Source organism: Octopus sinensis, linkage group LG3, assembly GCF_006345805.1.
Source record: "Octopus sinensis linkage group LG3, ASM634580v1, whole genome shotgun sequence".
NCBI classification, from domain to species: Eukaryota; Metazoa; Mollusca; class Cephalopoda; order Octopoda; family Octopodidae; genus Octopus; species Octopus sinensis.
Genome location: NC_042999.1, coordinates 146,067,820 through 146,088,223, shown reverse-complemented (window position 1 = coordinate 146,088,223; position 20,404 = coordinate 146,067,820). Strand labels below are relative to the sequence as shown.

At 34.9% G+C, this 20,404-nt stretch overlaps 1 protein-coding gene across 2 annotated transcripts in view; it reads left to right on the top strand.

The window, feature by feature from the left end:
• The window catches only part of LOC115209878 (WD repeat-containing protein 93-like), a 154,985-nt gene extending 135,035 nt beyond the window's left edge, over positions 1-19,950 (top strand). For both annotated transcript variants that reach the window (XM_036501464.1, XM_029778455.2), the window contains exons 14-15: positions 14,292-14,469; positions 19,775-19,950. In XM_036501464.1, coding sequence (XP_036357357.1) covers positions 14,292-14,469; positions 19,775-19,865 — 269 coding nt within the window. In that variant the 3' untranslated portion in view covers positions 19,866-19,950. The remainder of the gene's footprint in view (positions 1-14,291; positions 14,470-19,774) is intronic.
• Positions 19,951-20,404: the final 454 nt, after the last annotated feature.

Here is a 20,404-nt window from a genome sequence, read left to right as displayed (position 1 = left end):
TACTAGCAGTATAGCCCAGCATCGCTCGGGATTGTTTTTTAGTTGCGCTTAAAACGGTAGACTTTGATGTCGCATTAACAAAGTTTTGACATAGTTTCAATCTATGAATAAAAGTATAGTGTGGCGATACTCGAGTTTGCTCTGAATGTGCTGCAAATGTGTAATGCCAACTTCAATTGTTGGTTAAATATTCCTTCTATTAACATTATGGAGAAAAAAATTACCTGTAGATTTAAAGCAAAATGAAGTTTCAAACTGCACTGAAAATCTATTAAGAAGTTAATACTGCAACAGTATTCATTAAGAAAAAGTACAGGAAACTCCAAAACGTTAGTAAGAACAGTTTGTGGTTACAAAAAAAAATACAAAAATGTTATTTTAAAGCCAAACAGGTAGGCAACATGAATCGTGGTTGTACCTGTAAAATGAATAAAATCAACTATTTTACATCATGTATAACTAAAAAACATCTGTAAAATCAAAACATACCCATTGAAGGTTTGACCTGAACATCGTAGATAGTAACAGCATGCAGATTGCACAACTTCTATGACTGGCATACCCACAAATAAGAATCACTTAAACCGATAAAAAAGATACGCCGTTACTATTGCATCTTCTCATTCAACTATGTAGCTTGTTATTCTCTTTAAGTGAACATTTTTCTGGTTGAAATACACTAAAAAATAGCGACACAGCAGTCAAAACATCGTAAAAAATAGGGATTTTCATAGAAAAAAAGCACCTTTTTGATGTAAATAATTTTTGGTCTTAACATGGTCTGATTTGAATTTGTTCTACAGAATGAAGAGCAAGTCTTCTCCTATCATACTGTCAAATTTTGGTCAACTTGCACTGCAGGGTCTCGGAGGAGATAGTGTTAGTTGAAGGCTACCAAACTTGCCACACACAGACAACATCAGCTTTATACATGTAGCTATATATTGGATCCTGGAGCAGCCTCCTGGCTTGCCAGTCTTCAGTCAAACCATCCAACCCATGCCAGCATGGAAAGCAGATGTTAAACGATGATGATGATGATATATATATGTATGATGATGATTGCTTCATCTTGTGAGATGATAGCTGTTCTATCAACACACACACCTCACACAGTTCAATCACTCCGTTGAGAAGCCCTTAGATTACTTTTAACATCAGCTGCTGACTGACAGGGTTTAAAACACAAGTGACAGATATTATTTAAGTTTCTTCTATATCTTTTTCCTTTGGAATCTGATCCTGAAGGAATGTTTTTGTGAACTAGCATATCTCTTTTAAGTCCAAATATTGTCTTACAAGTTTTTTTGACATATGACACAAGTTGTAAGAGGTGGTTGGTATCCAAGACCATTACCTATCTGGGCATTATGATTTTCACATGTCTTCATATGATTCACGTATCCTGCTTTTGACAACAGAACACAGTCACATATAATACACACCCAATGTTCACTGTTGATTATGGTTCGAATAGTTCCTTTACGACAGGTCCTTTTAAGTTCAGAGTGCTGAATCATCTTTTCCTCCCAGGCATTACTCTAACCCTAACTGTACTCTAACCCTAACCCTAACACATCCCTATTGGAAAGCATATGTCTGCATCAAAACTACTATCTCTTGATAACTTGCTTCCTAGGTAAACAAAAGTGTCAACAAGTTCTAACCTTGTTCCATTCGCAAAAATGTTTGGTTCAGAATATGTTTGTCCTGGCATGGGAGTAAACATTACTTTGGTTTTCCCCAAACTAATTGTAAGTCTGAAATGTACACATGCAGTGGAAAATCTGTCCATTAAATGTTGCATATCCCCCTCTGAGTGTGCCAACAAATCAGCAGCATCAGCATAAAGTAATTCTCTTACAAGTATTTGGAAAGTCTTTGCCTTGCAGTTAAACCGGGTCAAATTAAAAATACGACCAGATGTCCAAAATCTGATTCTGATTTCCTGTTGCAGTCCTTGAAAGCATACCAAAGGAATGTAGCAAAATAAGTAGAGAAAAGTGTAGGGTCAGAAATATCACCCTGTGTGATACTGTTGTTGACCAATTCATGAGGTAGGTCACCATTAAAGACTACCTGAGTTTTCATGTTTCTGTGTAGTTCTTTAAAAATGCTCACAAAATGTGTTGGACAACCAAGTTTACACAAAACAACCCACAGTGCCTCCCTGTTTACCGTGTCAAATGCCTTAGTTAAATCTATGAAAACCTGCTATTGTGAAATTTGTTCCTCTAAGTATTTCTCTTGAACCTACCTCACAGAAAATTTTATGTCCATTGCTCCTCACTCAGGTCTGAAACTATACTGCTCTTCAGGAATCACATGTGGACACACATTCTCAACAAGACGATCTAACATGATCCTTGAAAGTATCTTCCCAGTATGTGCCAGAAGAGTTATCCCTCTAGAATTACCACACACTGCTTTCAGGCCCTTACCCTTGTATACAGGGATTAGAATGCCATTTACCCATTCTTGTGGCACAGAAGATTCATTCCAAACTCAAGTTATCAAGTTATGAATTTTAGATGACATACGATCCCCACCTGTTTTCAGAATTTCAACTGGAATACCATCCAGTCCAGGAGCTTTACCTGATCTCTGTTTACATAATGCCAGGTTTACTTCTTCAATGGAAGGTGTATCATCCATGTGTTGTACTATCTCTCTTCGTGGAATGTTGTTTATGATTTCCATGTTAACTACAGACAGATTGTGGAAAAGATCTTCAAAGTGTTCTCTCCATCTATTCATTATTCCAGGAGGATCTTTAATAATCTCATTTCCATCTTTCGACTTCAAGGGAACATATGATGATGAAGATTGCGGTTCAAAAGTTTGCCGCAATAAACTATAGAAACTTTTAATGTCTTTCCTGTCACAGGCTGCCTGTTCTTCCTCAGACAAATTTCTCCATCAAGTGTCTTTAAGTCTCCTGAGTTCTTTTTGCAAGTCTGCTTTCTGAGACTTGTACAACTTTTCTAGTGGCACTTTGTTCTTAACGTTTGGGTCAAGAAGCTTTTCACGAATGGACCTCTTTGTTGAAAAAAGATCATTTATCACTGTATCATTGGAATCAAACCAGTCTCAGTGTTGTCTCCTCTTAAAACCTAACACCTCTGATCTCATTTTATATATTCCATCACGGAAAGATTGCCATGAACCTTCAAAATGAATATTGCTGCATCTCTTCTGAAACAACTGCAAAACTTGTGGTTGCTTTAGCTGCTCTACATCAATTTTCTTTGGTACTCGAAATGATGATAGATTGCTAGCCACTAAACCATTTTCTATTTTCTCTCTCTGTTTATTTCTGTGTTCCTTTCTGTCGAAGAGTGTAGGCTCGAAACTTAAAAGACTTTCTCACTTCCCAAGCGTTAAACTAATACATCTGTTTGTTGTTTACACACCTGTCTTTGTTTTTCGTTTTTTTTGTGAATTCTCACTATATACATATATATATATGTAAATTCTCACTATATACATACATATATATATGTATAGAGAAGTAGGGGCATGAAAGCATGTATGTGAGGAGGTGAGACTAAGTGTGAGGGAGGAAAGATATCAATCTGTGTTTGTGTGTATGCACATATACAGGGCTGCATGTACATTCACACTTTTGTGTGTATATGTGTGTGAGTGTGTGCATGTGTGTATCAAGGTGGCTAGTGTTATTGATGTGCATGTATGTATAAGTTGTGAAGGGAGGTGGAAATGTTATTTTTAAGAAAGTATCAAGGTTTAAACTAAAATTTCAAAATATAAGAAAACTGTACGAATTCTACATGCACACACACACACATCACTACCCTCTTATGTCCACTTCCAAGATGTTCTTACACTTACACCTACACATCCACCTCTCCCTCTCTGCTTAACTCACCCTTTTATAGCAGCATTCACACCTAGTTTTTAATCCTTCACCCAGTATCTTCTTTCTCACTGACCATTTCTCTTTCTCATTTTCTCTAATCTTTCTTTCTTTCTTTCTTCTGAGGAAGGATTAATTGAAATCCAGCAGCTCTTTGTCTTTCCATTAAAGCAATAAGCTAATACCCTATTTGCCAAGCACTGCTTTTCAGTGTTGTTCTATTTGTTGTTCATCGTATTTGCACCATATATCTAATACTTACACAGACTTGCTTTGGATTTGACCTTAGAATTCCAGCTTTAAAGCACTATATTGGATTTGTTCCAGCTTACTTTTAATATATTTTTACTGATATATATTTGTGTGTGTGTTTGTGTGTGTGCATGAATGTCTGCATCTGTACAAACACACACACACACATATATATATATGCGTGAAGATAAGTGTGTGTGTATGAATATATATATATATATATATATATATATATATATTCATACACACACCACACACACACTTATCTTCACACACAAATTGATTAGAGTTCTGGTTAACTGAATACTAAAGTGAAATTTTCTGTTTTCTAAATGTTTTGTGATAATAGAAAAAAACTAATTATCTACTTGATATTTGCAATAAGGCTGGTTGTTGCTTTTTTGGTATTTCAATATACAAGTAATAAGATATTGTTTCATGATTTCATCTTCTGGTTGACATTTCCAATACTACAACTTACATCAATATTTTATAATTTCACTCCGACAAAAGTATCCACTCTGTCATCCCCTTCCATGACCCACTCTGTATCCTCGCTTATGCTTTCCTTCTTGTAGCTTAAGAGTTTGCCATAGCACCCCATCACTACCATCCTTTTATCTTCTTCAGCTGTGTATCTCCTCTATTGCAATATACCTCTGTTTGTCCCTCTACCACACTTTAGCTTTTCAATACTTGCATAAAGCCATTTATTTCCATGTTCCTTTTTCAAATACCCCACTTTTAGTAGCAGGAGCTTTTTTCCTTTCTTCCTTGTTCTTTCTGTCTTGCAAGTTACACAGCAACCTCAATAGTGCCAATGTCATGAAAGAAACCTCCACCACACTCTGTAAAGATGCAGAAGATGCACCTTGATAGCAGCACAAATGTTATGTAGGTGAAAATAGAACATAAATGGCTGCATAATAAAAAATTGGATATTCTCTGTTTTCCTTAAACTGAGTCATCTCTATATATATAAACGGCAGTTTGTCTGTCTGTGTGGCTGTCAGGTTGTACCCTCACCCTGACCACAGCTTTCAACCGATTCTGATGAAACTTGACACACACATAGCCCAATGTCATAATTCAAAACTAACGCAGTGAAAATTTTGAAAAGTTCCCCCAGTTTTGAAAAAAATCGATAAATTCGACATGGGGTCGAGAATCTAAGCTTTTTATATGCAACACATTTTCTGTCGGGAGACAGCTAGGAACATCGTATACATAGAAGTATTCGAGTGAAAAGAAGACATTGCAACCTACACATGCGCCTTCGTTCCCTAGAGGGAAAGAACTAGATTGGGATTAGTCGTTGCCTACTAGGGGCTCTTACCCGGGCAACGCCGGGCTATGCTGCTAGTTGTATATATAATGAACTATAAAGGAAACGTTGCACTGTAAAAAATTATTTGTTTCACACACGATATTGTGATTATATGGGTTTTATCACATTTCTAGGTAATTTGACATCAGGAAGATGTCACAGACTCTCTTTTGAAAACACAAGGTTTGCATATAGGGATTGCACTCACGAACACAAATTTACGAAGAGCATGATTCACATGCAAATGTTGACTCATAAAAGGCATCCAAATTTACCAACCTGCCATTTGTTTCCTGAATGCAGCAAGCAGGACAAGGGTGATATGAAATCAGAGGGAGCAAGCCATCAGACGTCTCCATGCTGGTCGACATCAACGGGTCAATGCTAATGACTTGAACTGCAGTATTCAGACAACTGAGTGGCTGCGGGAATGATACAATGCCAAAAACAGCATGGATGACTGCCCATGCAGTGGCTGACTGAAGGTAACAACAGCATGTCAAGATCACCACATGCACTGACAGCACTTAAAGGACCTATTCCAGAGGGCAACAGAATCAGCTAGGTAAAACATAAGGACTCACCACAGACCCATTTATGCAGAGATAGTTCACCGGTAGTTGAGATCTTTCAAACTGCCTTGTTGACATCCAGCTAGGGGCCCCATCCTCACATATCATTAATGGGCATGTCTGATGTGGGCTCAAAAACGTCAGAACTGATGATATCAGCAGTGGAGGACTGTAGTCTTCACCGACAAAAGTCAATATTGCATTTCTGTGGCAGATGGCAGAGCTAGGGTTTGGAGAAGAAGGGGTGAATGTTATGGCAATGGCTATGTGGTGGAGAGAGACTCATGAGAAAGACAGAGCATCATGGTATGAGGCGGGATTGCACTCAACAAGAAACTTGAGCCTGTGGTCTTCCAAAACATCAGGCAAGACAGGAACAATGGAGTCACCACTGCTCACTACATCAACCAAGTGTTGAGGCTTCACATTGTGTCATACTTTGCTCGTCATCTGAATTACATGTTCCAGCATAACAACACCCGTGCCCATACTCCTAGGTTGACAATTGACTTCTTCCAACAGCACAAAAACCAAACACTGCTATGGCCTGTCCCTAAGTCCGGACTTGAACCCCATAGAGCACCTGTGGAACAAAATCCAGAAAAGGCTAAATGACATCCATCCATGACCAACAACTGTGGCAAAACTCACTGCAAGATTTAACAGAGTGTGGGCTGTTATTCCCATGGCCTTCATCAATTGTTTGGTGCATTCAATATACAGAAGATTACTTGCAGTAATCAATGTTAATGGTGGTCACATAAGATATTCAGTTCATCTCTTCAGATCCAGGACACTGTCATCACGTGATACCATGTGATGTCCAACATGTTTCTGGAAAGGATGTTTTATCATCAGAAAGACCGATTTCTTAATTAGTACTCTTCAATCAACAACATGGCAGTCTGTTGATAAACCGGCCTCTGTTTAGTATATGTGTAATTATAATTAAAGGCATAGAAATATATTTTCAAGCCTATATGCTGAAGATAGATGCTAAATCATCTCTATGTCCTTAATAATAATAATAATTATATATATATGATTTCACCTTAATCAGTCTATTTTTATATGCTGGCCACTGATAAATTTATTTTATCTTTTATTATCATTATTACTATTATATATATATATATATATATATATGTGTGTGTGTGTGTGTGCGAGCATGTAATTATTCATTATAATATATATATATATATATAATTTATATATAGAGGGCATTATACATACATGCCAGGAGGCATTGTATATACATGCCAAACGCTAAGAGGGACAATCAGTCATTTCTACCAAAAATATTACTAATCCCACCGAATGCAATTTTTCAAAGTAAGACATTTAAAAATATAGGCCTGTATCACAGTGATTTCATACTTACGTAATCATCAGCAGGCCTGAATGTATTATAAATAAACAACGACCCTGCCTCGCTTAAGCCGATCAGCTAACTGATCAACATCAACGAAGCACATGGGTGAGTTTATATATTACATCCGGGTAAATGGTAAACTTTTACGAATTGCATTTCGGGAGAGGAAAAGTTTTTTCGGAATAAAAATTTAGCAATTAAGGACAACTACGAATTTTTATTCCGAAAAAACTTTTCCTCTCCCGAAATGCAATTCGTAAAAGTTTACCATTTACCCGGATGTAATATATATAAACTCACCCATGTGCTTCGTTGATGTTGATCAGTTAGCTGATCGGCTTAAGCGAGGCAGGGTCATTGTTTATTTATAATACATTCAGGCCTGCTGATGATTACGTAAGTATGAAATCACTGTGATACAGGCCTATATTTTTAAATGTCTTACTTTGAAAAATTGCATTCGGTGGGATTAGTAATATTTTTGGTAGAAATGACTGATTGTCCCTCTTAGCGTTTGGCATGTATATACAATGCCTCCTGGCATGTATGTATAATGCCCTCTATATATAAATTAATATGTTCAATAAGAAATAATTTTTTCGAAATTTTTTTCTCTTATGAGGTTTTTACGCTATCTACCTGACAATTTCTTGTTAAGTTTTCCTTATTAAGTAGTTGTCCTTAATTGCTATATATATATATATATAATATATATATATATATGAATAAATAAATGGAGTTTAACACAGGTGTAAAGCAAATATTTTTACTTTCGACATGTTTCGAAAATTCCACAGATACTATTCAAAAGAATAAATGGTATAAACAATGCAATCTTCTCTTCAGGAAAGTGAAAAAAATGAAACTCGTCAATAAGACATTTTAGCAAAAAATGATGGATTTGTATAGCGATTGACTGAACACTATTAATATTGTTTAAAAAAACGTTATATGATATAACGTCATAAGTAGCTTACAGAAAGAGTAGGGATATTAATAGTGAATGTTAAATATAAAGGAAATTAAAGTTTAAATTATATATAATGATAGACTACTTATATGCACTAAATGTGTATTTTTGCCAATGTTTACAATTGGTAACTATTTATTTATTTTTTCCGTGTTAATTGTTAACAAGGTAAAAATACACCCATCTATTTATATATATTATAATGAATAATTACACGCTCACACACATTGACAACATTCATCAATTTCTTGAAAATGGGTTCATATCCTTGAAATATTGAATACAAGGGAAGTCTACATTAATTTACATATTTGTTTTCTTGTGATTTACCTTGCATTTACTTTGCATTGTTTTGGCCTTACCCATGATCTTTTATACAATATATATATATTTATGTATGTATGTGTGTATGCGTGTGGGTATATATATATATATATATATATATGTATATATATATATGTATGTATCAAGGGAGCAAGCTTGCAGAATCATTAGTATACTAGGCAAAATGCTTAGCGGCATTCTATCCGTCTTTACAATCAGAGTTCAAATTCTACTGAGGCCAAATTTGCCTTTCATCCTTTCGGGATCGATAAAATAAGTACCAGTTGAGTACTGGGGATCAATGCTATTGACTTATCACCTTCCCTGAACTTGGCCTTCTACCAAAATTCGAAACTAATATCTCAAGGTGATGCCCCAGCATGGCCACAGTCTAGTGACTGAAACAAGTATAAGATAAAAGATTAAATATATATACGAGGTCCGATCAATAAGTATCCGGATTGGTGCTATAAATACAAAACTACAATACATACCAATTTGGCATTTAATATCCTTCAAAGGCCACATACTTAATCCAGTGCTGTTTCCATTGATGGAAACATTCCTGAAATTCGTTTGCTGGGATAATCAGCAGCTGCCTCTTTGTAATCACTTTGATTTCTTTGATATCCTGAAATCTTGCTTTCAAGCAGGATTTAATTTTAGGAAAGAGGAAAAAGTTGCAACGGGTGAGGTCTGGGGAATACTGTGGCTTTTTGACCTGGGGAATGCTGAGCCTAGCCAAAAACTGCTGCACAAGCTGTGCTGAACAGACAGGTGTGTTGTCAGCTGAAAAATAGTTTTGGCATAAACTTGGCAGAAATGCGCCGCATACCCAAATCTTCAGTGATAATGGCTGAACTGCACATCCTCTGATGACTCATGGATGGTGATTCGATAATTTCCCCTCACAACTGCACATACACCGGCATGTTTTTCTCAGTTCTGTTGGTTACCAGTCTCCCAGAATGTTTGATACTATCAACATTTTTTTCAGCTCATACACTCTTCTCCATACACTTTCTGCAAATTTGCATTGGCCTCTGAGCAGGTATCACCAAGCTTTTGACAAAGGTTGATGCAGAGTCATGGTAAATGCTACACATGTTCCTTCCAAGCACTGCTGTAAACAACGAAAGTGAGCTAGAACATTAAAACTTAGTGTGCATGCACAGCAGAGTTCAAGGTCAATCTATGCCAAGCGGCTTCAGTCTGTGTGTTTTAGCTTTATTACTATGGTAACAGCCCACGTACTTATTGATCAGATCACATATATATAAACACACACACACACTCAAATCTGTCTACGTGCGTGTGTGTTTTACCATTACATTTTAGAAGTACCATTTTCACATTTTTAAAAACACAGGTAAATTGTTACATGCATGTTTCATTTATTCCCTGAGGTGTTGATAATTTTCAATACACTTCTATGACCATGTCACTGTTACAATTCCACAGCAGCTGTTAAAAACTAGATACTTTAGGCTTCAAGTGCTCTTTTTAATACTTTTAATTTTTCTCCTTTTATCTCTTGTTTTTTCCTTTCTTTTCTATTTACATTGAATTTTGGATTTGTTGTATTATTATACTTTAATGGCTTGATTTAGTCACTTTGCAGTTCTGTTTGTCCATAAACTCATACAATATTATTACTGCTATTCCATTCTTGTATTTCTGCTCAACTTCATTAACTATGCATAAATCATACACTTTAACAACAAATATATCTTTTTATTTTGAAACAAATTTAGGTTTTCATAGATTTGTGCATGGTTGTGTGGTAAGAAGTTTGCTTCCCAACCACATGGTTTCAGGTTCAGTTTCACTGTGTGGCACTTTGGGCAAGTGTTTTCTACTATAGCTCTAGACTGACCAAGCCTTGTGACTGGATATGGTTGATGGAAACTGAAAAAAAAACCTATTGTGTTTATATATGTGTGTGTGTGTGTTTTACAGTCTTCTCATCTTGACATCACATGACAGTTGTAAGCAAGTGCCTCCATCAGGCAAACAGTGCCCTCCATATTCTGACACATGTCCAGTCATGGGATAAAAATATTACCTTAACTTGGAAACAGGAGTATTGACTTAAGAAAGGTCATCCAGCCATATTCTGTCCAGTCCACATGAGCATGTAAAAGGGGGCATTAAAATACAATAATGATTTCAAAAAACTAATATACATTTATTAATGTTACTAGATAATTACACAAAAAGTAAAACCATTAAACTTAACTAGATATAAAATTCCTCTTTTATTTATTTTTTTGCAGTACTAGATATACATATCTATTTCTTAATCTCTAATTTTAAAATCAAAACTTAATTTACACTAAAATACATTTTCACCCCTTTACTCCACCATTTAATCAAAACCAGTTTCTGTATCAATTATCTTCTTAATGTTCAGAAGATAAGTGATATACAAATTATATTTGATTAAGTGACAGAATAAAAGGATGAAGAGTATATACATATGTTCACAAAGTACAAATGAAAGATTGTTAAGTAACAGGCTATTTTAGATCGATATAATGTCATAAACAGTACTTATATTCTTAACTGTCACTACTATGATATTCTCACCCAAAACTGACAAATGTAAGACACGAAGTGTAAATCAGTCATCTGATTAAAATTACAAAATTGTTAACAGCAGAAAAACGAACTAGATTATGCTTCATTAGTTTTAAAATTAAGATTTATAGATATCCATTAGATGACTATTTCTATATATTATTTTAAAGTACATGGGATCTAGCATGAAATAAGCTACGTTAGCAACTCTAAAGATGAACAGAAAAGTTTTAAGAGAAAATTGTTGCAGAGGGAATGTGAATACAGTGTGCATGCACCACATCAACATGTAAACTAATTGAATGCTTGATTGAACAAATGAAGCTCATGCCACAGAGGAACTTTGTGATAATTAAACTTTCAATGTAGTCATTATCAGTGCTTACCATTTATTTTTTTACAATTATCCCTTAAATCTTTTAAATATCTTTTGCATTTATCTCTTGAAGTTCCTTTTTTTTTTTTTTAAATATTTGTAAAATGAATTAGGTGGAGTTGCAATGGCCCAGTGGTTTCTTTTCATCAGATCTTTCACTCAGACTTCAAGTAGTTTCTCCTACATAAATTTCAACGATGTTTGCACATGATCCTTCTTGGTGACTTATATGATGTACCATATTCCAGGGATTTTGCTGGGATATGTGAGCTCTTAGGACACATCTTGTAATTATCTTTATAAGTGTATTTCAAAATATCACAATTGATGGAGTTACCAGTTTTTACTAAACTTTACATATATGTATGTATATATGTATGTTATTATTCAGTTTTATTTCAAAATTTCTTACCAATAGAGAAAGAGCCAGTTTCTAATCTAGATCCAAGGCAACCTTCATTGGAATTTCAACAACATCAACAGGCTAATTTTACATTTATGTGTATACATGTGCTGTATTTGGAGGCAGTGCATGTGCAGATTTGCATGTTTTATTTTATGTATGTGTGTTTATACATGCATGCATATATATACACATGTATATATACGTACACACACACACACACACACATATATATATATATATGTCTGTGTGTGTGTTTGTGTGTCCATGTTTGTCCCTCCACCATCACTTGACAACCGATGCTGGTGTGTTTATGTCTCCGTAACTCAGCAGTTTGGCAAAAGAGACTGATAGAATAAGTACTAGGCTTATAAAGAATAAGTCCTGGGGTCGATTTGCTCGACTAAAGGCAGTGCTCCAGCATGGCCGCTGTCAAATGACTGAAACAAGTTAAAGAATAGATAGATAGATATACATGTATATGTATGTATATATATATATATATCAATATAAGATTATATCTATATTTGCATATACATATGCATATATGCTTATATATGTGTGTGTATGTCTACTGTGATAAGAAAAATTATCTACTCTACCCACTTTATTATTTATTTAAATTCTTGACCTTTTTCAACCCAGCTACTTACTATTATATAACTGAAAGTTGTTTTATATTTGTTATACAATATCTGGTGATCTTCTAATGTAATTTTGTTACACAACATGTTCATGAAATATGTGTAAAAATGTATTGAATAAACAAGAAATTATCTCTATACTTGTTTTCCATTTGTGTATACACACACATATTTATAAAGGTTCAGGGTCCAAACAAATTAGGTCATTAGATAGTAAAGCACCGAGGTTGAGTCAGTGAAATTGCTATCACTTACAAAGCTCTGTACTTACTAAAGTAAACACAGACCAAATTTCATTGAAGAGTCATGATGTTTTGAAATGTTTAATTCGTACATGTATTCACCTGATGAAAATGGGTTATTTTTTTTGTGTGATGTAATAATTCTATTCATCAATAAAAAAAAAAACATGTCTGAAACCATATATGTATATCTGCATACATGTGTTTGCATATGTGTGTACATACATATATACATTCAAATGTACTTACGTCTACACACACTCATTATCATCATCATCGTTTAACATCCGTTTTCCATGCTAGTGTGGGTTGGATGGTTCGACCAGGGTCTGGGAAGCCAGGCGGCTGCACCAGGCTCCAGTCTGATCTGGCAGTGTTTCTACAGCTAGATGCCCTTCCTAACACCAACCACTCCGTGAGTGTAGTGGGTGCTTTTTATGTACCACCGGCACAGGGGCCAGAGGAGGCTTGCACACAGCCATGATTGGTTGGTGCTTCTACATGTCACCGACACCAGTTATGCGGCACTGGCATCTGCCATGTTCTGACAATGCTCTTTACGTGTCATCTGCACTGGTATCATAACTACAATTTCCATTTGATTTTCATTTTGATGTTGGTGTTGATGTACTTGACTCAGTAGGTCTCCTCAAGAACAGCGGGTCACTCTATGATCCAAGGTTGGCACAGCAGGCCATCCTGTGAGCCATGAACTCACTTCATTTGTCGAGTCTTCACAGTCACAGCATATCTCAGAGGTATCAGTCTTCGTGAGGCCTTTGGATGTAACTTTCTTCCAGTATGTCTGTTTGATTAAATGCATTACATTCATTAGATTTAATCATGATGTTGGTTCCCAGCATCACCAAAATATTTACCTGAAATAACAAGAACAAGTCACATTGGTTGAGACTGTTATCCCCAACTAAAATTTACAAACTGAATTAGCAAGCCTTACCCCTACTTTGCTCCCTACCTTTACAACAATAAACTGTTTCATGCTGTGGTGCATCATTTATATTTTGTTAGATTTTGGATTATTTGATGTTTTTGGATATTGATGTCAATCATAATTATTTGTCAGTCTGGTAAGTTGAGGCACAGTCCATGATCTTTGCACGCCTTCTCAGACTAGTGAAACTGATACAAATGATACATTTGCAAGTAGGAAAACAGTGTGGAAGGAGTCAAGAGGTTTGTCTGAATAGACCAGGTTGTGGCTAAATTATGAGTCATACGAGTTGCTGCACTGTTTGTTGACAAGATATGAACTGTTTGCTTATGTACTAGAAAATCTAGTATCAAGTTGGATGTCAATGTTTTCAATACAATTATTTTGCTTTCGTTCACAGCTTCCTTTGATGATGCTAATGGCATTCATACAGATGAAAATACTTCTTTCTTCAAATTCCGACTGGATACAATTCCAATATTGGAAACATTCTACAAAGAAACCAATACTCACATGGCTACTTCTTTTGTTGTTGAAACTTCACTGGAATCTTTACTAGAAAATATCCTGAAGACAAGGTATGCCATTCTTTCAGTGCATTGATGTTATTTTTATCCTTTTGGTTGTCTTTCAATTGTTTTCTTTTCACCTATTTCCATTGTTCCTTCTACCATACTCTGAACTGCCTTGTCTCTTGTCACTTGCCCCTCACTTCTAATTTTTTACATTCTATTATTTCTCTCTCTCTCTCTCATCACTTTTCACATTCTGTTTAGTACCATATACAGCCCTCTACAACACGTTTTTCAATGAAAGGTCCCTATTTCAATCCTTAGTCTCTACTTCATTTCACAACACCAACATAGGCAACTTCTGCTTGTATTACAAATCTAACCCCAAATCTCTAGATTATGAAGACTTGTATCTTTTCTTCTTGTCAGCAATGTTGTTGTGTAGACCCAATTAATTTCTTTAGAAAACATTACATAAGGTGTTGAACTTCATATATACACCAGCAGGTGTTGAACTCTTCCTACTACAAACTTTACACCTTTTGTTGTCCACCTACCCTGAAGGTGAAATACACATAAGTAACTCTGCATGATTCAGTTTCTCTCTAATGGGCCAAAACAGGTTCCTTTCCTTCTACAGTTGACTGGTTAACAATAAAATTAGAGCACTCATACTGTGCATATATAATCCTCCACTGCTAATATGGTTCAAAGATTGGGGGAATGGGCAAGTCAATTATATTGACCCCCAGTTCTCAACTAATACTTATTTTATTGACCCCAAAAGGATGAAAGACAAATTCGACTGTAGCAGGAATTGAACTCAGAACATAAAGACAAACAAAATGCTAAGCATTTTGCCCAGCATGCTAACAATTCTACCAGCTCACCACCTTCTTCACTGTTAGTATGTAAGAGTCATTGTCATCATTATCATAATCAGTTTAACACGTTGACTGCCAACTATGAGTTATCTTGTAGTTGGCAATCTATGCAATTTTGCCAGGTACGAGCATACTCGTAGAGGTCTATTTTATTGTAACGCGCTTAAAATGAACTGGCATCTGGAACTAACATTGTGAGTGTGTTGTGGAAACACTAAAGACACCCTTTATTTGCCCAATGATATGAGTTAACTCATATCATGGTACCTGCCAGGAAATATATATGGTAAAACATCTATATATATATCAGGTATAAGAAAAAATATTTCCTTTATCATTTATTGCAATTTTTTACATTTGGGTTGTAATAGCATATAAAAGTTTAATTTCTCTAAATTGAAATACACTATAAACTCAAAAATTGAGCATAAAGTAATAAAATGAATGTAAAAAAAAATACATACAGAAAGATTACTGAAAAATATTTTGTTATTGAAGCTTATAATTGGAACCAATTTTTATTCCTTTCCTAACTAAATTGAAATAAAAGAAAACATGTTTATTCAAAAAATTATAGACAGAATATCTATAATGCAGAATAAACGTACCTAGTTTCTTTATGAAGTTTCTTTCATCTACACACCCTGAATGGTTTGGTTGGCCATTGTTTCTTTTCTGTAGGTGGAATTGCTTCCAAGTAGTGAAAATCTTCTACTCTTGGAACTGGAGTTTCTTTCCATTTATGTTCACCAAGCACATGCAGCACTACATTATCTCTAAACTTTACAAGTTTCATTTGAGTGTTTTCTACTTTGCAATACAACTTATGGGCATCATGGATGAGAATTTCAAAGATGTGTAGACCAATTTTCTTGTACCAATGGAGTGTTTCTGAGGACAAGAATAATAGGAAAGTATTTGATCTGATCTATCTACTCCTGACGTACCATTGTTATAATCTCTTCCAATATTGGGCTTCTTTGATTTATCACATCTACCATTTCCACTTGGTACATATTACTAATTGTCAATAAGTCTCTCTTGTCTTTCCATTTGCACACAACTACTTCATTTGATCTTATCTATTCTGACTCTCCTTTCTTCAACTTCTTTTTTACCAAATCCTTGAGGTTGTCTTTTTGGGTAAACCTAGAGTTCCACATATATATATGTAGATCGCTGCGACATTGCTTTTGTCAAAGGAACAGAGCTGTAGTAATTATCTGTGTACAGAATATAACCTTTATCAAGGAACTCATCCATCAGACTAAGCACAACTTGACCTGAATGCCCCAAGATGCCAGTTGGAGTGTCTTACTTTCCTGAATAGATGAGAATTTTTTGAAAAATACCACTTGATTCACACAGTTCATACAACTTTACTCCATACTTATATCTCTTGTTCTTTATGTACTGGCGAAATACTAACTGACCATGCCAAAGTACCATGGACTCATGAGTACAAACTCCTCTCTCTGGGATTTATAATTCTTTCATAATATTATTGAAATATCTAAAAATGGGATTTATTTTATGCTAATTATCACCATTATCTTCTTTCTTGTTTGAAAAATGAAGAAATTGGAGCAGCAACTGAAAACGATTCTGGCTCATTACAGAAGGAAAAAGAGGAGATTTGTATAAAATGTTAGTGGACCAATAACATTCTACAGATGGTTTGGGACATGTACCCATTTGTAACATCAGGCCAAAGAAACACTACATTTCTGTCACATTTGTTGTGTGCCACTCTTTGAACTGAGATGATCTTCATACAAGACCTTGCTGTTGATTTAATATCTGTATAACATAAGCATTAGTTTCCTCAACTAATACAGTCCAAAATTCATCTGTCAGGAATTGGTCGATAACTTCTATAGTGTTAGTGTTGAGTTGAATCTTCAGTCCTGGAGTTGCGATGAAGAGAAAATTAGGTGGATTTGTCACTGCATTTGACCAAGTATTAGATGTCAATGCAGTTGGTGCTGAGAACTTGGTGCAGTTGGTGCAAGAGAACTGCATTGTCTCTTATAACCTTGAGCAACTAATTGTTCATCTTCGTCAGTACAATTGGCGTCACTGGCATTACTTCCACTGGTATAAGCTACATAATTTTTATCCAAAGCATCTGAGTATTCACTCTCAGTCTCTAAGATATCACCTTCCAATAGTTCATTTCCTTGAGTTCCTGAAGCATTCCAGCAATTTTTTCATTGGAGAGGCTCAAAATTTTTAATAATTCTTTATAAATCTGAAATTTTTAATAGTTCTTTATAAATCTGAAAAAATAAAACATTATACAATAAAAATACAGTCAAATAATAAATAACATACCCTCAAAGCCTTCATAGCAAATCAATCTGAGCACTTTGCATTGCTACAAGATAACTCATATCACATCATTGTAGTGTACGTACATGTATTATGTATCTATATACCATCACACAAAATATTTCAGCTTTCTGATTTGAGAAAGTTAATAAAACCCTTTTGGCAAATAGAAACAGATCATATCACTATCCTGTGGCAGGCAACGTGTTAACCTCTACTTTTTCATGCCTACATGGATTCAACTGTATAATGTGGAGGTGAATTTTCTATGGTTGAATGCCCTTGCCATTAACTCTCTCCTATTTCTAGGCAAAATGATATTTTCCCATGACCAGACATATTTTTATGAAAGAAATGAAGGACACTGCTCACATGATGGTGGCACTTGTTTACAACTATCTCATGATGTCAAGGCAAGGAAACAATCAAAACACACGTCTGTCTATCTATCTAAAAGTTTGTGTGTGTGTGTGTGTGTTGTATGTATATAAATATGTGTATATATGTATGTGTATAGACAGACAGACACACATACACACACACAAGAAGCTTCCAGTTTCTATCTACCAAATCCACACACAAAGCAGTGATTGCCTTGAGGCTATAGTAGGGGACACTTGCCCAAGGTGCCATGAAGTGGGGCTGAATCTAAAACCATGTGAGTAGAAAGCAAACTATTTACCTCACAGCTACACCTACAGGCAAGGATGATGACTATAAAATTTAAAAATTAAAATTTCAAAATATTAATCACAATGTGTGTTATAGTTTGGAATCAAGATTAGAATTGTATGAAATGAATTGACAATCCAAATGCTCATGAATCATATCAGATTGTGTATAACTGGCATCATGTGATCCCCAATACAACTATAACCAATTGTATGGTTTTCATAGAGAAACAGTAGCTAACATAGGAGATGCTGAAAAGTTCCTGGTTTTTGGGTATAAGAAAATACAGAATCAGTTACTTTATTTTATTCAATGTATTCCCTTCTCAGAGTCGGTGGTCCTTCAGTTTTTTCTAAGCCCTGTAAAAGAACTCGGCAGTTTGCTCCTCCAACCAAGCTTTTTGCAATACTCTTAAAGCCAGGAACTTTTCAGCAACGCCTTGTAGATGTGGCCATCAGCAAAAGAAAATAATAGTGTAGGATATCTTATATTAATATCATACACTGTTATTTCATAAACAGAAAAAAGCAAATTTAGCCTTATTATATATGTGATTAGCGTTGAAGTCCACATTTAACAAACAAGACATGTTCATTTGTTGCATAAGCTTGATTTTAACATAGTATAAATCAGATTAGGATTAGTTGCAGTGGCTATTATCTGTTATCTCATGCACTTGGAAACAACTATATAATACTACGTGCTATTTATGATTTCTCATTGTGGTGTTCCTGTTTAGAAACAAGCTTTTCATTTTTCTGAGGAATTTGATTAAATATTCTAGAAAGAATTTTCAGTGAAATCTCAAAAAGTAACTTGAAATATCTTGCAGGGTCCTTCACTGATATTTTGTCTTATTTACATTTTAGACATTTCCAGAAAGAAACTCCTTGTACATGTATTTCTATATTAAGCACATATTACACATATATAAAGACTCTTACACTTACTCAGTTGTGTTTAGAACAACTTCGGGTTCCAACACAAACATGGACAGCAATTTCAAATTAAAAAGCATTGAGATGCTTTGCTATAACTTGACCTGGTTAAATAGTCCTTATCTTTGTCAAAACACTAGCTATTGTGGACAATACTTTCAAGATCTTCACTTTTATCTTATCATACATCTCTAATGTTTGTTAATTCTACCTTTTAATATTTATATTGTGTCTTTGGTGTTTTCCAAACTCTTTATTAACTGCACACATACAGAACATTTTATTAAAATTTGTGTCTGGCAATATACTCTTTGGAAAGCCGTTAATTTGTACATAGTGATAAGAACTACTTCTAAGTAAATATCTACTGCTGTTGTAATTGAACATGTCAGTTTGGTCATTCATGCAAACATTGATGATCAATCCTCACAAACTTTTTGAAGAAGTGTGACCACTTCATATTTTCCGCTAATGTATTTGCTGTATGGTATAATTTGAAATTGTGTAGCCTTGTTATTAAATATTCCATCTGTCTACTTATTTCAGACATGAACGACAATGGCAACGAAATATTCGCCTCAAGTCACAGTGGGCAAAACTACCATCATTAATACCAGAACAAAATGTATTTAACTGAAACAGAATTCAACTCTGCAAACAAACTTGTGAAATTATTTTGTATCAACTACCTATAAAGTTTCTGTGTAATTTTTACAAAACAATGTTTGAATATTTTTTCCAAGTTTCTTACTTCTTTTATTTACTGATGTTGTTGTGACAAAGATTGGTTTAGATTGAGACGATGGGATGAAAGTGTTTGCTGCACAAGCATAACATTATTCAGCGTTTCCAAACCTGAAATGGAAACTGTTGTTTACACCAATTGAGGGATAATTATCTTTTCCTTCTTTCTGATAAATGCATGCACACACATGCGCACACACACACCTATACGTATATATATCATATATGTGTGTGTGTATGAAAACATACATATACACACACATGCACACACACATATACATATATATCATATATGACTGTGTGTGTATGAAAACACACACACACACACACACATATATATATATGCCATTGTTGCCAGTTGTAACATGTTTTAATGCACAAACCTAAATTATTTTTACAGATGTTGTTGAATTGTGTGTAACGGCAGAAAAG